This window comes from Argopecten irradians, chromosome 10, assembly GCF_041381155.1.
Source record: "Argopecten irradians isolate NY chromosome 10, Ai_NY, whole genome shotgun sequence".
NCBI lineage: Eukaryota > Metazoa > Mollusca > Bivalvia > Pectinida > Pectinidae > Argopecten > Argopecten irradians.
Window position 1 is genome coordinate 21,561,175 of NC_091143.1, and position 13,571 is coordinate 21,574,745.

At 34.1% G+C, this 13,571-nt stretch overlaps 1 protein-coding gene across 1 annotated transcript in view; it reads left to right on the forward strand.

Annotated features, from left to right (window-relative positions):
- The first annotated feature begins 708 nt into the window (after window positions 1-708).
- LOC138333387 (zwei Ig domain protein zig-8-like) overlaps window positions 709-13,571 on the forward strand; it is a 57,727-nt gene continuing 44,864 nt past the window's right edge. Inside the window, exon 1 of the mRNA XM_069281732.1 lies at window positions 709-1,541. Coding sequence (XP_069137833.1) covers window positions 1,439-1,541 — 103 coding nt within the window. The 5' untranslated portion in view covers window positions 709-1,438. The remainder of the gene's footprint in view (window positions 1,542-13,571) is intronic.

The window sequence follows — 13,571 nt, forward strand, 5'->3', positions numbered from 1 at the left end:
TATTAACTTGAATTGTTATTCTACCGATTCTCTGACCAAAAACCATATTTTTTCCAAGTGATTACCTAAGACAAGCACCATATAGATGATTTAAATGAATTACATTAAAGGTAGTTATTTTCGGCAAATGATATAAACATGTGTGCAATTAACAAATGTTGTTAACCAATACAAATTGATTACAGATAACCTTATTTGGTTTAAGGTCGTATTGGTTATGGGTACACTCTAATACGAATTGTATACTGACAGTTTGTCGTTGTTGGATTGTACTCTTACACTGCAACAACACATAATATCTGTTAATTATATTGTATATTGATATGGTTGATTTAAGTTACATACTATGTCTTCATTTTGAATTCAGTGATATGTCTTACACGTATATTGACTCCAATATACTGTAATACAGTTTCCTTTGAAAGTAATACATTTTGTTTGATTTATCTGTGCTTATCATATGCATACATCATTTTCATCTGATAAATTGCATAAAAGTACGAAATATTACATATATTGCTATCACAAAGCACAATGATAACTGCACGTCAGGAGTGGCATAGTTAAAAATATTTCACAAAAGACATAAAAAATAACAATGGTTAGATGACGTCTTCGAATTTACATTCGTAATACTACAGTATTAATGTACCCGATTAAACCTCCCCTATTACTGTAACACCCATTCTCACTATCGGGACACGCCGAGCTGTGATGACTGTCAGTAAGGAAGTGTGAGAGCATAGTACTACACTTAAATACCCTGAACGTTGTGCTCAGCCTCAGTAGCTGTCCGACCTGAACAGTAGCACGCACGGATCACAGGGATCGCTGGAACCTGGTCTAGATGGGGTGCCTGTTAATAGCGGTGTATTGATGAGGTTGTAGATCACTGTACGAGCAGACTAGTCAACAGTATAACAGATAACGGACACTCATTTAAAATAGATTATTACCAAGGAGATGTCAAGTGATATCGAGAGTAGGCAAATGTTGTTGATTTAGTGAGCAAAAGTTGCTTATATTGTGTTTGATAACCACTTGCTATTAGACATTTACAAATATTTGTTCCTTGCAGATACGTAGGTTTAAATGACGGATATAAGACCGGCATTGGTGTCGACTTAAATATTACCAGATTGAAAATGTGTTGATACTATGTATTAGATTATTTTAACAAGAATTTAATAACGGAACTTCCTGCATTGTTTAAAGGATTAACTTCGAGACTGATTCCAATGGATTATTTCTCTGTGTAAACTCCACCCAGAAAAACTTCCTAAAGTTTTAGAATTATCGGGTGGGTGTATTTGGTGCGGGCTTGTTTACATATATGGCCTACCCGTCACTTGTTACATTTGTGTATAGCGGTACACGTGTTTGTGATTTGTTAGTCCGAGAGGACAGTTGAGGAACACTTACGTATCGGGTGTACCATATGAGGACAGACATTATGGATGTTACAATGATAGACACCTTTAGGTGTGCTGTTAATACACGGAATATTCTTCTATCATGGATAATATTGAGCCTGATGACAGGTAGGTTACTTTTTAAATTGAATATTAATACCTTTTAAATTTTCTCATTCGAATTTCAAATGCGGGTAACCATCCTTGTGAATTTTGTACAATGTAATTTTACGCTCGAGTAACGTATTAAGGTTTAGTGTAGAAATTATTCAATTCTAAAAGTTAAAGATGTTACACTCAGATAAAACATCATTTAAGATACTGTCTAGAATTTAATGTAACCCCGATTACATTAAGAGAAAGGAGATTAGAGGAACACACACATCAGTATAATGTAAGTGGAATGCATACGGAATTAGAGAAATCTGTCATGTGATAAGACTTATAGAAGATACGAGCACTGACATTTACTCTGTCGGGGTAGCCAGTGGTTTACATGCGTGTATACGCGCGTCAAGTTTAATAAATCGCAGAGGATAAAAAACTAATCCGTATTTCTTTTTAAAGGGGATAACAAACCGAGGGCTGTCAAGATAATGTTGTCAACATATATGTTTGTTTTGTAGGGCAAATACCTTTACCTATTCGTTTGGCTTTTGGCAGGAAAATAAAATCTATATACATTACGGGTTTTAGTTGAAATGTAAATGTTACTTATATAATACACCTGCACCGAGAGTGTCTAGGCTGTTTCTGTTTAATTATATATTTCTTCATTAAATTACTTCCACTTAACGATTACTTTATTCTTAACCTCTAGCTAGATAAATATGTTGTTAAACTGTGTAAATAGAAAATTAATTTCTACAATATAATGCTAGCCTGTTAGGGTTAAATAAATTTCAGACAATGTTAGAATTGAAAGCATGCCAACACGATCTTCGGAACAGTAGCCAGTGACATTTTGTACCTATTTTGAGAATGACAAGAATAACCTTTCCACAATGAGACGGAGAAACTGAATTCAATTTGGATTCAATGAAGGGATTTAGCTGTTCATTGGGTAGTTTACGATATAGTTGTCTGGCTCATCAGGGGCAAGGTGTTGAAAGTGTTATCGGCGTAATATATTGATAGGTAAACAACACGCGTTATTGATGAAAAGAAAAAGGAGATCTAGATTAAAAGATAAAAGATAATGTTGTTCAACAAAAACACTGCTTGTTGGGAAACATAAAGACATATAGATTAAATTATTAAAACATAATGTTGTGCAACAAATCACTGCTTGGTGGAAAATATAAAGAAATCTAAATTAAATTGTTAAAACATAATGATGTGCAACAAAAAACACTGCTTGATGGAAACTATAAAGAGATCTAGTTTAAATTGTTAAAACATAATGTTGTGCAACAGAAACATTGCTTGATGGAAAACATAAAGAAATATAGATTAAATTGTTAAAACATAATATTATGCAACAAAACAAAACAGAATGATTGTCTCAATATAGACGAACCCCTGACTTTTTCATTTATAACATATAACTGATACATATAAATGATGAAATCTATTTCCTATAAGGCTTGAAGTGTTTATTTAGATTATTTCTCCTACAAGGTGGTATATGTCCCCATACCGTTTTACAACCGGATAGTACCTTTCATGTTACACTTGAGGATAAGGGGCTCGCAGCTGGCCACTGCTTCCAGCGCTTAGTACTTGTACTAGAACTGGGAAATGCGACGTCGTTACCGTCAAGCTTATAGTACCCATCATTGAATTCTCGTGTTTTCTCAAAGAATGGAACGCCTAGGCAAATTGTCGACATAATGCACAATATTCGTTTATTGATGAATGGTCGCGTTTTTTATCGAACATATGTTACTATCTGAGCACATGTTGAAATGACATCAGTAGGATAATTACTTGTGTTGGTAGATTTGCCTTTCTGGTTAGATGTTGATGTAGACCATCGAGTAAGGCCACAGAAGTGGATCACTTGACTAGGACTGGGATGCTTCAGTGCGCTTATCTCGATGAATGGATAATTCTGATTAAACGTATGCAGTATATCCTATACTCTGCTATAGATCGTTAATGGTAAGGTGATAAACAGGTTATCACAAAGACAAGCATACTCCATCTTATCAGCGTCAAACATGGCGTCCTAATCAACTCAAAGTTCACACGTTGTATGACGTTTTTTGATGATTCTTTTCACACAAGTGCATAGTGTTTTTATCATATGCTTAAATGACCTCCATATGACCTATCCTAAACTTAACGTTATGTATCTTTATCTTCACACAGCGTCTTAATTATTGTCGTCACACGATGTTACGGTGTTTCTAGACGTCGAACCATATATACAATGTATATATATAATTGTTGATTATAAATGTGTACATGAAATCAATGGTAATTTGATGACTACTGTTTACGTCTAAATATTTTAACGAAATTGTTTGTAATATACTAATCCGGATCTCCTGATCGGTCCCATGGGGTACAGATAAACAAATAGTACTTTATAGTACAATAATTGAACATGTATGGATGCAGCAGTACGTTCAGTGGGTCGTTATCCTCCCTTAGACACTGTCATTCGGTGAAAATGATCAAAGAAGCGAGTATTTAAAAATTCATGTGCAATCAGCAATATATAATCGAATAGATGTATGATAAGATAAGCAGGCTGGTGACTTTACGTCTATACAGTTCACTTTGTATACCCCTACCGACATCAAAGTCTTTATGGTAACAATACTATCACGAGATAAGTACGTTTATTGTAGCAGTGATATTGATAGTGTTACAGTATCAAATCGGAATGGTAACAGACATCCGCGCCTTTCATATTACTACATTTTTCTAATGATGAAATAACCTCATTAAAAGTCAAAGAAAATAATTCAGTTTTTAACCTATAAGTGTCTTACTTTTAAATAGTTTTCAGCATTAGAAATCTTACTAATAAAACAATGATAACTTTAATATTATATATTTGTCTCCATTTTAGACAATCATTTGAAAAAGCAATATTAAAAAAACATAGAAAACAATGAGAAAAGAATGTCCTCCGATGAAATTGGAGCATCTTTTCCGAATAATATAACAGCATCGCTAGTTTCTTACGTTTTGAAATTATTTCAAGTATTCAAAACCGTATATGCATCGATATCAACACTAATGAAGTTAATAAAGAGAAGTGTTTTATCTAGCCATCATTAGTCAGATTTCCCGAGGGTAAAGCTAATGAGATTTTAATGACATTGTTTTCGAATATTTTTTCCTCATTTCCACATTCTGCGACAGAAACAAACAAAATGACGTTTACGCATGACAGTTGTATCGCATAAAAATCTGAAGAACTCCACAAACACTTTAATTGGTTTGTTTTTAGATTTGTCATGATGCGTGCTTTTTATTTATATTATAAACATTCAACATAAAAAGCCATATCTAAATATACCGATGAAAATTTTCCGTCATAAAATACATATAGATTCAATCAATCTGCTTATTTTCTTTGAAAGCAATATTTCAGTATTGAACATATTTATTGTTTGATTAAATATACTGGTCCTTTTCTCACTCTCATTCTGTCTCATCCATTCTGATTAATAAACATACTACATCATAAAGAATGAGAATGATGTTCATTTGTAGTTGGAACCACGGTTGTTAATACCTTTGCTTTATTTGAATAACTTCACGTTCCAGTGACGAATAGGTCCACTCTTCTCTCGAAAGGTAATTGCTATTGTTCAGAGCAGACGTGAACAATTGATAAATGTGAATTTCACATCACAAACAGAGTTTGCATACTGGTTGAATAATAGTCTGCTGCATGAAATATCCATCAAGTAATATTTATAATAATATTGTAAAACATGTCGCGCTGATGACATATGAAGTGGTCTGAAAAACAACAGATTACATCTCTTTTAAAAATTTGATACTCACATCATAATGTCACACACTCGTTATAATAACCCGTACAATATACTCGACTCTCAAACTTTAAAAGAAAGGTTTTAAGAAATATTCTTAAAAGGAATTGACATGTTTTACCTAATGATCGCTAGAACATTTTCTTCTTTTACATATTTGTTTAAATTTTAAGGTTTTCATTGATATGAGATAAAATCAACAACTTAATGATTAGGACCAGGCGTCACTGAGACACAGGTGCATTCTAATTAAATCATAACGGAATCCACAATACAACTGTCTACCATGAAGGTAAAAATTCTATGGAAAGCGAATTTTGACATTGTACCACATGGTAAATCTTATCAATTTCTAAACATACATCTTATCTTAAATAGATATTTCAACATCCATTCCTTATAATGGCGTTCAATTATCAATGATGTAAGCGTTACTATTCTTTTTATGTCCGATGATGTAACTTATGTCAAACAATAATTGTTCACTAGTGAACGAATTCCCATCGTTATGCAGTGGTAAGCATTCATGGATTCATCTATTATCTCAGATATAAACATAATTGATAAGGACATGTCTACCGAATTTTGCTGACGTACGGTTCTGTACTTTACCAGTAAACAAATGTGAACAGACTTCCGCTACATACAACAATACCAAACCTCGCGACTACTGCTGTAAATGAAGTCGTTTATAACTCCACAGGCGGTACAACAGTAATGATGTAACTCTATACTCCATTAATTCATTGAATGACATATAAACACATGAACACTTCGTCAACCTCTAGTGCAGCTTCTTTACATCTAACACAAAACAATACTAACACAAACGTATAGAAACTGGCTAGCGTTAGCTGTATACCCGGAAAGTAGATTCGAGAACTAAGTTGGCTTGCCCCAGGATACATGTCTGCTTCCGAATACTGAGTAATTGTATTTGCAGTCAATATAATCTAATCAAATAAGTCGAAATTATATTCTTCTTTTGACCTTGCTAATGCTGGATTAAACACCAGGCGGTCTCATATTAGTCTTTTCCTTAAGCAATGATACCGGCCAACGATAAGTATTTTTATGTAATATATTATCATCAGATGTCTGATGTCATTTTCTGTATCACTTTGTGAAGCAACGTGTGCCCGTCGACGGTAACATGCTTTGGGTGTGTTGTTCTGTGTTTTGCAGTATGGTACAGTGTGATACGATGTAGCACCATATATTACACAATGGTTCTGTAATTATAAGAGAACTCACAGAAAGATGTTCTAAACAAACCAACACTTACATCATAATGTCACCCTGGAATTCCCTATCTACTCATAAATAAAAAATAACAATTATATCAAACATGTTATTCATCATAACACCCTATGTAAATATTTAGATAAGGCCTTCGGACTGCATCCTATTCCTTTTGACGATATAACAAAAATTACATTATAAAGTTCGGTTCAATGACCCATGCTACTAGGGATAGGATATATAATAGGACGTGTTCGAGTGACATCTTTTAAAAGAAGAGAACATGTATAAACCAAAATTATATTCGCCTTTTCTATTAACAAACCCCTCGCCAAATTTGCACTTCAATAAAAGAGAGCTTTGTCTCTGGTAATTTGTGTTTGAAATTAAGCCTTCAGCTTTATGAACTGTTCCTCACAAGTGTACAATGATATGTGGCAATTTGCATGTCACTACTTGTGAAAAGCACACGTCTCTTTGATTGATCACGCACCATAACAACAAAGGATTTTAGAATATTTCGAATTTTCCATTTTGTTCACAGCCTTTTCGATTATTTAACAGTTTGATGATAGCGTGACAAAAATCACTATACAATTCTACATATGCTGGGCGTGACAGAATCCCAATACAATTGTTACATATGTTATCAGGGATTGATATAATCGGAGTGTAAGCTCGGGACGATCACGATACACAGTTCCGTGTGCGATTCCTACCAGGGAATCACCCGTTTATCCTCTGTAGTCACAAATCATACCTTTGCCATTCATGCAGCCATTGGCATCAATTCCTTTAGGCTGGTTACCGTGCACACGAGCAACAACGAAACAACATAACTATATGCCATGCATTGGAGTCAAGAACTGGGAAATATACGGTTTTTTTTACATCGGCAATGACACGTTTGACTATAAAATGTCAATGGACAGTTAGAAGTGATATAGTATCATGCTATTACTACAACTATATTGTAACGGTGTTCTCTAGCTGATAATTAGTCTCGTGTAGACCTGCTAGGATGTAAACCTCGCTAGCTTGATATTTAACCCTGATTTCGTAATTTAAAGAGAACTGGATCGTTAAATATCCCATATATAAGATTATGGCCTCACAAACAAGACTATGCAGCTGAAATGTCGAAAGAAAAACATTGTATGAAATTAGTATGCTTAGCAGGGGATGTAATAAATATTTAAATAAATTCCCTCTTCCACCAGTTTCGGGTCACATTTACGCAACATGACGCGGATTAACAGTAGGAAATATGATAAGATTTAAAATGCAATTGTGTCGAGTATACTCCCATTATAGTGGCCTACACAGAAACACAGCGTTGTGGAAAAATCTATGGAAGGTAACGAGGGTTCGCCTTACCTGTCTGAGATAAACGTTAAACTATCGCCTCAGACAGTCTCATTCCCCTGGAGTATATTAGCCACATCTTGGCGCACTCGTGGTATCCGTTAGGCGTCCGGGTTAATGAAACAATTCAGTAAAGGTGTCAAGTTTATCGCGGCTTTCTTCTATCGTGAACACATAAACAGGTTTAGCTTAAACTGCAGAGTACTAGTAAGGACAATGCGCCAAACATTCGTATAGACGTCTGGTTAATTCGTGAACCTAATTAGTATTGTTTATTTATATCCCACTATGTTGTATCTAATCTTATACTCAAAATAGATTTTTTCTAACGTCTATGCATGATATGATTCCTTCTCAATGACCTGGAAAATCCTCTGACCAGCAGACAGGTCAAAACGATATCATTTTAAGTTAGATGTAGACATAATGTCAATACGGGTATGTATTAACATTTCTAAACCTGCGGAATTAGTTTCGGAAGAGGCAAATTTTGAATTTCATCGAATGCGTTCGCAAATCAAAACCAACGGGATCAAAACTGTAACTATTCTATTTGCTAAACGAAAAAGTGAAAACAATCATAACTGATTTATATCAAAATTTAAGTCATGGCCGACATGCCCATTTTCCACAAGGATAACATCAGGAGTATTTAAATATAAAAAAAGAACGGACGTGCTGGTGATCTCTTAGATAATAACCAAGAACAGGTATCATACGAAATACATTCGGATTTACAGTTCTTAACGAATTCATGATGTAGCCTTAGATATCTGATGCATAAATATAATGTTCTTAATTCTGTAATATAATTTTGCAGGTTCATGCAATGATACATGTAATTCAGGGCAGTTGCTTGATCAACTATGATAAAAGTAATAAATGTCAATTTATCTGACATACAGCTTGATTATCAAGAATGGTAAACATTTTAATTAAAAAAGATCATTGAGTTTGTAATACAAGCCGTGATAACATTTCATCATGAAAAATATAATTATGTTAGGAATGTATAATATAATATTTAGAAGTGCTATGTGTGCCTCTATACGTGGTAAGATTACCCTATATTCCATAAACATAGTTTCGTCTATCATTAAGATTTGTTACCGAGATATTTTTTCTCTGGATTCTGGTTACACTCCCACGGCTGTGATTGCACGGAATGCTTTTATACTACATCACAGCCTTGTCAATAGTTTAGCGAGCATTGCATTACCTCCTTTGGTGCACAACTCTTGCCATTTCTAATCAAAAACGTTACAAGTTAATATTATACGTTGTGTTTATAACCAATTGAATTTAGGTGACACCACAGATGAATATTATACACTGTTACATGTATCGTTTCATTTACATATCTCGGTAGGTTAGATTAGACTATATTTAGTGGTATTCTCGTGGAGTTCGAGTAGCATCAGTATGTATTTTTATCTATTTATAACCTTCGGTCAACAGTTTCTGGATAAACTTATCTTTATATTAACGAATATATGTTATCCTGTGGATTGATGAAAAGTTTTAGAGGATAAATATGGATACATATATTCAATGAGAGCTAGTGTACATTGAAATATATATCAAGTGTGATTTTAGAAGACTCATTTACGTCCGCTGAGATTTTTTTTCTGGTTTTGAAATTACAAAATGTTTTACCCCCACATCCGGGTCAAACGCATATTACCATCAGCTATTGTCGAGATGTCATTGTTACACATCGGTTTTGTCACACTTGTCTAGGTAAAGTTATTCTGTAGGGATGAAAGTCAGACGCTTTCCTTACAAAGAAGAGTGTAACATCTAAACACACGACACATTTGCTTTCTCACAAACTACACTCCAGTGGATCTTTGTAAAGCCATTCTGTATACAGATACAGATTTTTTTAAAATCGTGTCTCTCTTCATTTTTAGGACAATCGATCTTTAAAAAAACGAAGTTTGTATGATTTATTTATCTAAAGATTGATAATTTTAGAATATAGATAGATGTATTTAGTATACAACGCATCACTTGTGATGTAAGTACTATCTCTACGCCCTACGATTCATAACCGACAGAGACCGGTAACCGCTTACAGTGTTTCGCGACTATGGTTTGTGTGTTTGTACTTAAGATTTTCGGTCAAGTCGTTTTGTATTTGTGAGACAGATGTCGGGCTTGGAGTGAGGTCCCGTGGAATTGATATCACCTCCTTAAGTGGTGTCTGGATGGCTTTGTTGTGGTCACCTTCAGTGTTAGATGGAGAGGAAACATTGATCCCGAGGCCACTGTAAATTGTCCTGTTAAACACCCATAAATACACACTGTAACCACTGTCCTCATCTCCATCGGGAAATAGTATCGTCACAATAGACAGGTTAAACTATTTCTTATCGAAGTGTACAACACTTTAAAACTGATTCGGTGCTTTTGTAGTCATTTAAACATTTTACTATAGTAAATCAAATTATGAAATAAATTTTTCCACAAGATAACCTAAATAGGTCGATTTGCCTTTTCTTGGTCAAAACGACACTATTTTAATTGATAGCGCTTGATAGCGATATAGGAACACTTTAAAAACAACGCTTTAATATCAATTGTATATATAATTTCGATGTTACTGTAGTACATTTAAATATGCATTTTTTACATTACATTTATACATGTTGATGGTTTATTTTACTCGATAACAAGTTACATAGTAATTGGTAATCTCTTTACGTATTGTTCACCCATATATAAAGATTGTCTCAGGCAATCAACAATCCAATCAAGCTAAAACGATATCAAACAGTCTAATCGATTTTAGTTGTTATGACAACATTCTGCCGATCTCTTGGAAAGTATTTATTCTCTGTCTGTGTATAGGAGTTAGGCTGATGATATTGTTTTCGGTTTATTATACCTTTAAACTTTACACAAAAATCTTTAAAACATGCATTTGTCGTTATCTAGGTTATTACACCGCACGCAAAGCCAACAATACGCTGGCCACACGTAGCAATGGTCATATTTATATCCATAGTTATAATAGTGATTTGTATGTACTCGTCATACTATTACAAGAGGTGTTAGATAGACTGGCATGTTGTCCAGTACCCATTGTCGCTTACATCCAGAAAATATTAAGCAATGACCAGACTTTATATTGAGACAAACTATTTTGTCTGAATAAATAAAGATGTACTGGGTGTTCTAACACTCCCCTCCTGAATAATTATAAGTGTAGAGTAGTTGAGATTTAAACACAAATTTCCTATTGATTGTCATTTCTCACAGCATGACTGATCTGCCTTGTTCACAGAGCGTTTTGTAAGCAACGTTCAGACACCGCGAGATGTCTATTTTAGTAGAGGAAATAGGCATTGATTGATGTCGACTTGCTCTAACAGACAGACTGTCTCATATAAAAAATGTTATCGTAGATATATCCCCTACTTTGGATATCCCTCGCTGAATATTCCAAAACTGCTTAAATATTTTCAGAGGGTAAATATCTGTTTACATATATGATTACTAATTCCAATTAAACTTTAACATCACTAGCCAGATGTTTGTCCTGAGGCTGAATGCACGATGTTCATTGAAAACTTTTAAGGTATTCGCTAAGCTTAGATTAAAATGTATGGTTTGTTATTGCGAATCATAATGTATTATTTAAATATCGTTGAAAGTCATTCACTTTTAGGACTTCCCTCACACTTAAAGATTTAATTCGAATTAGTATGAACTAGATTTTTATACCTGTGTGTCAGAACCTTTATATGTATGCACTTATGCTATTCACTCCTAGTCTCCGACTGAATCACACTCCGGCTACAAATAATATTCTAAATAGTTGATATCATTGGGTTGAAAATGATATAACAACCAAATTGTCTATTTAAAATTTGCATTTTTGTCTGTGCGATTATAATCAAAGTTCTAATGACTGTGCCTTCGGAAGTCATATTGATTATCCGTGTCTCTTTGTTGTCAGCAGAACGCCTATTATTTTTTATCAGCCTGATTGACTTTTCAATAAAGACATTGGCAAGTGTTCTAGTTATCCTTTATATAACCCTTGCTGATTGATCCACCCCAAAAAAGGATTCAGATGAATCATGTTTCTTTGTCATATTTGTTCTTTGTCTAATGTTCTCCAATCACTCAGGATTGTTGTCTTGTTTTTTCATTACTGTCTCTGGTGATGACGTATCACGGCTATACCCATATGTCTTTAATCCTTATGAAGCAATAGCGCATGCGTCGATGCATTCATCCATAGCGAGATCAGGGTAACCGTGACGCTTAGTCACCAGCATGAATTATATATCTAAACCATCCGTCCAAATGACTCGCTAGAGTGCCTGGAGCGTGTGGCCAGCGTAAAAATCTAATAATGACTAATTGTTTCATCCAGATGAAGTGGCTAACACCTGCCATGACCGGCCTCTGATATTTGTTTATTGATCTGAGGTCAAGGTTCGACACGTCTTTGTTTCATCACTGGTAATGACTAATTTGTCACCATTTGTACACGACGTAATCTGTAGAAACCAGCAACATAGCAACCTTGTGCATGTGCACGGATAATTGATTTCGTGGTATTTGTACCAGATTGATCCTACTTCCATGGACTTTTGATGCCAATAAAGAGTCCATTCTATTTTACACCAAAAGGAAAAAAATAACAACAAATCAATGTAGCAGTAACGACATTTGTACCTATACATATTGATGCCGAGATTTGTTTTTAAACGATTTACCTTTACAACATGTAATCCCAAAAGAGGTCATAATATGACAACATAAATCATGTTTAAGTACCGGAGCATAGTCCGTATACTAATAATGAAAACAAAAATTGTATCGATACAAATGTTGCATTTGATAACGGATATTAACATTTCAATTCCAATGCATTGTCAAAAAGTGGTAATGCTGCATTATCATCAGATATGTAACTAGCAAATATCAAATATCAAATATCAAAAATAGCAAATATCAAAGAACGACCGCTAGCACCACATTGTTCATATAATATGGAGCTGAGTAACTACATATATATACATGCATTTGTTCCTCATTCGTTTTAAAATCTGAAACAACATAAAGCAATAAGATGATTTATTTTAATATAATGCTAAAGATAGTATTGTAGTCCAGCTCCAAGAATAATATCACAAAAGAATGGGAGATAAAGTTATGTGCCTCCTAAATACTAAAAATATATGTCTTTGTGGAGCACACATAGAAAAAAATCGCAAAAAAACAACTGAATTGATTTTATTGTACTCTGCTGATAAGCGCTTTATGGATGGGTAAGGTTTATTTGAGAACTGGATGGCAGATATAGAAATCACATCTAGACATATGTCTTACTTGGGACTCGTATATACATAACAAAGCTTACTGAAAGATACCTTAACCTGTGAAGGAGAACCGGCGTCTATCCTTTCATTGTTTTGATATAAATAGTAACGAAAAGATTATCTTAAATTTCGGATATATCAGTAAAAATCCAAAACAATATGTTACTCTGATGTTTTCGCCCGAAGCCGTTTGATAATTTTATTTCTTACTCGCATACATATATATATGATATAAGAACTAAGTATGCACTGCTACC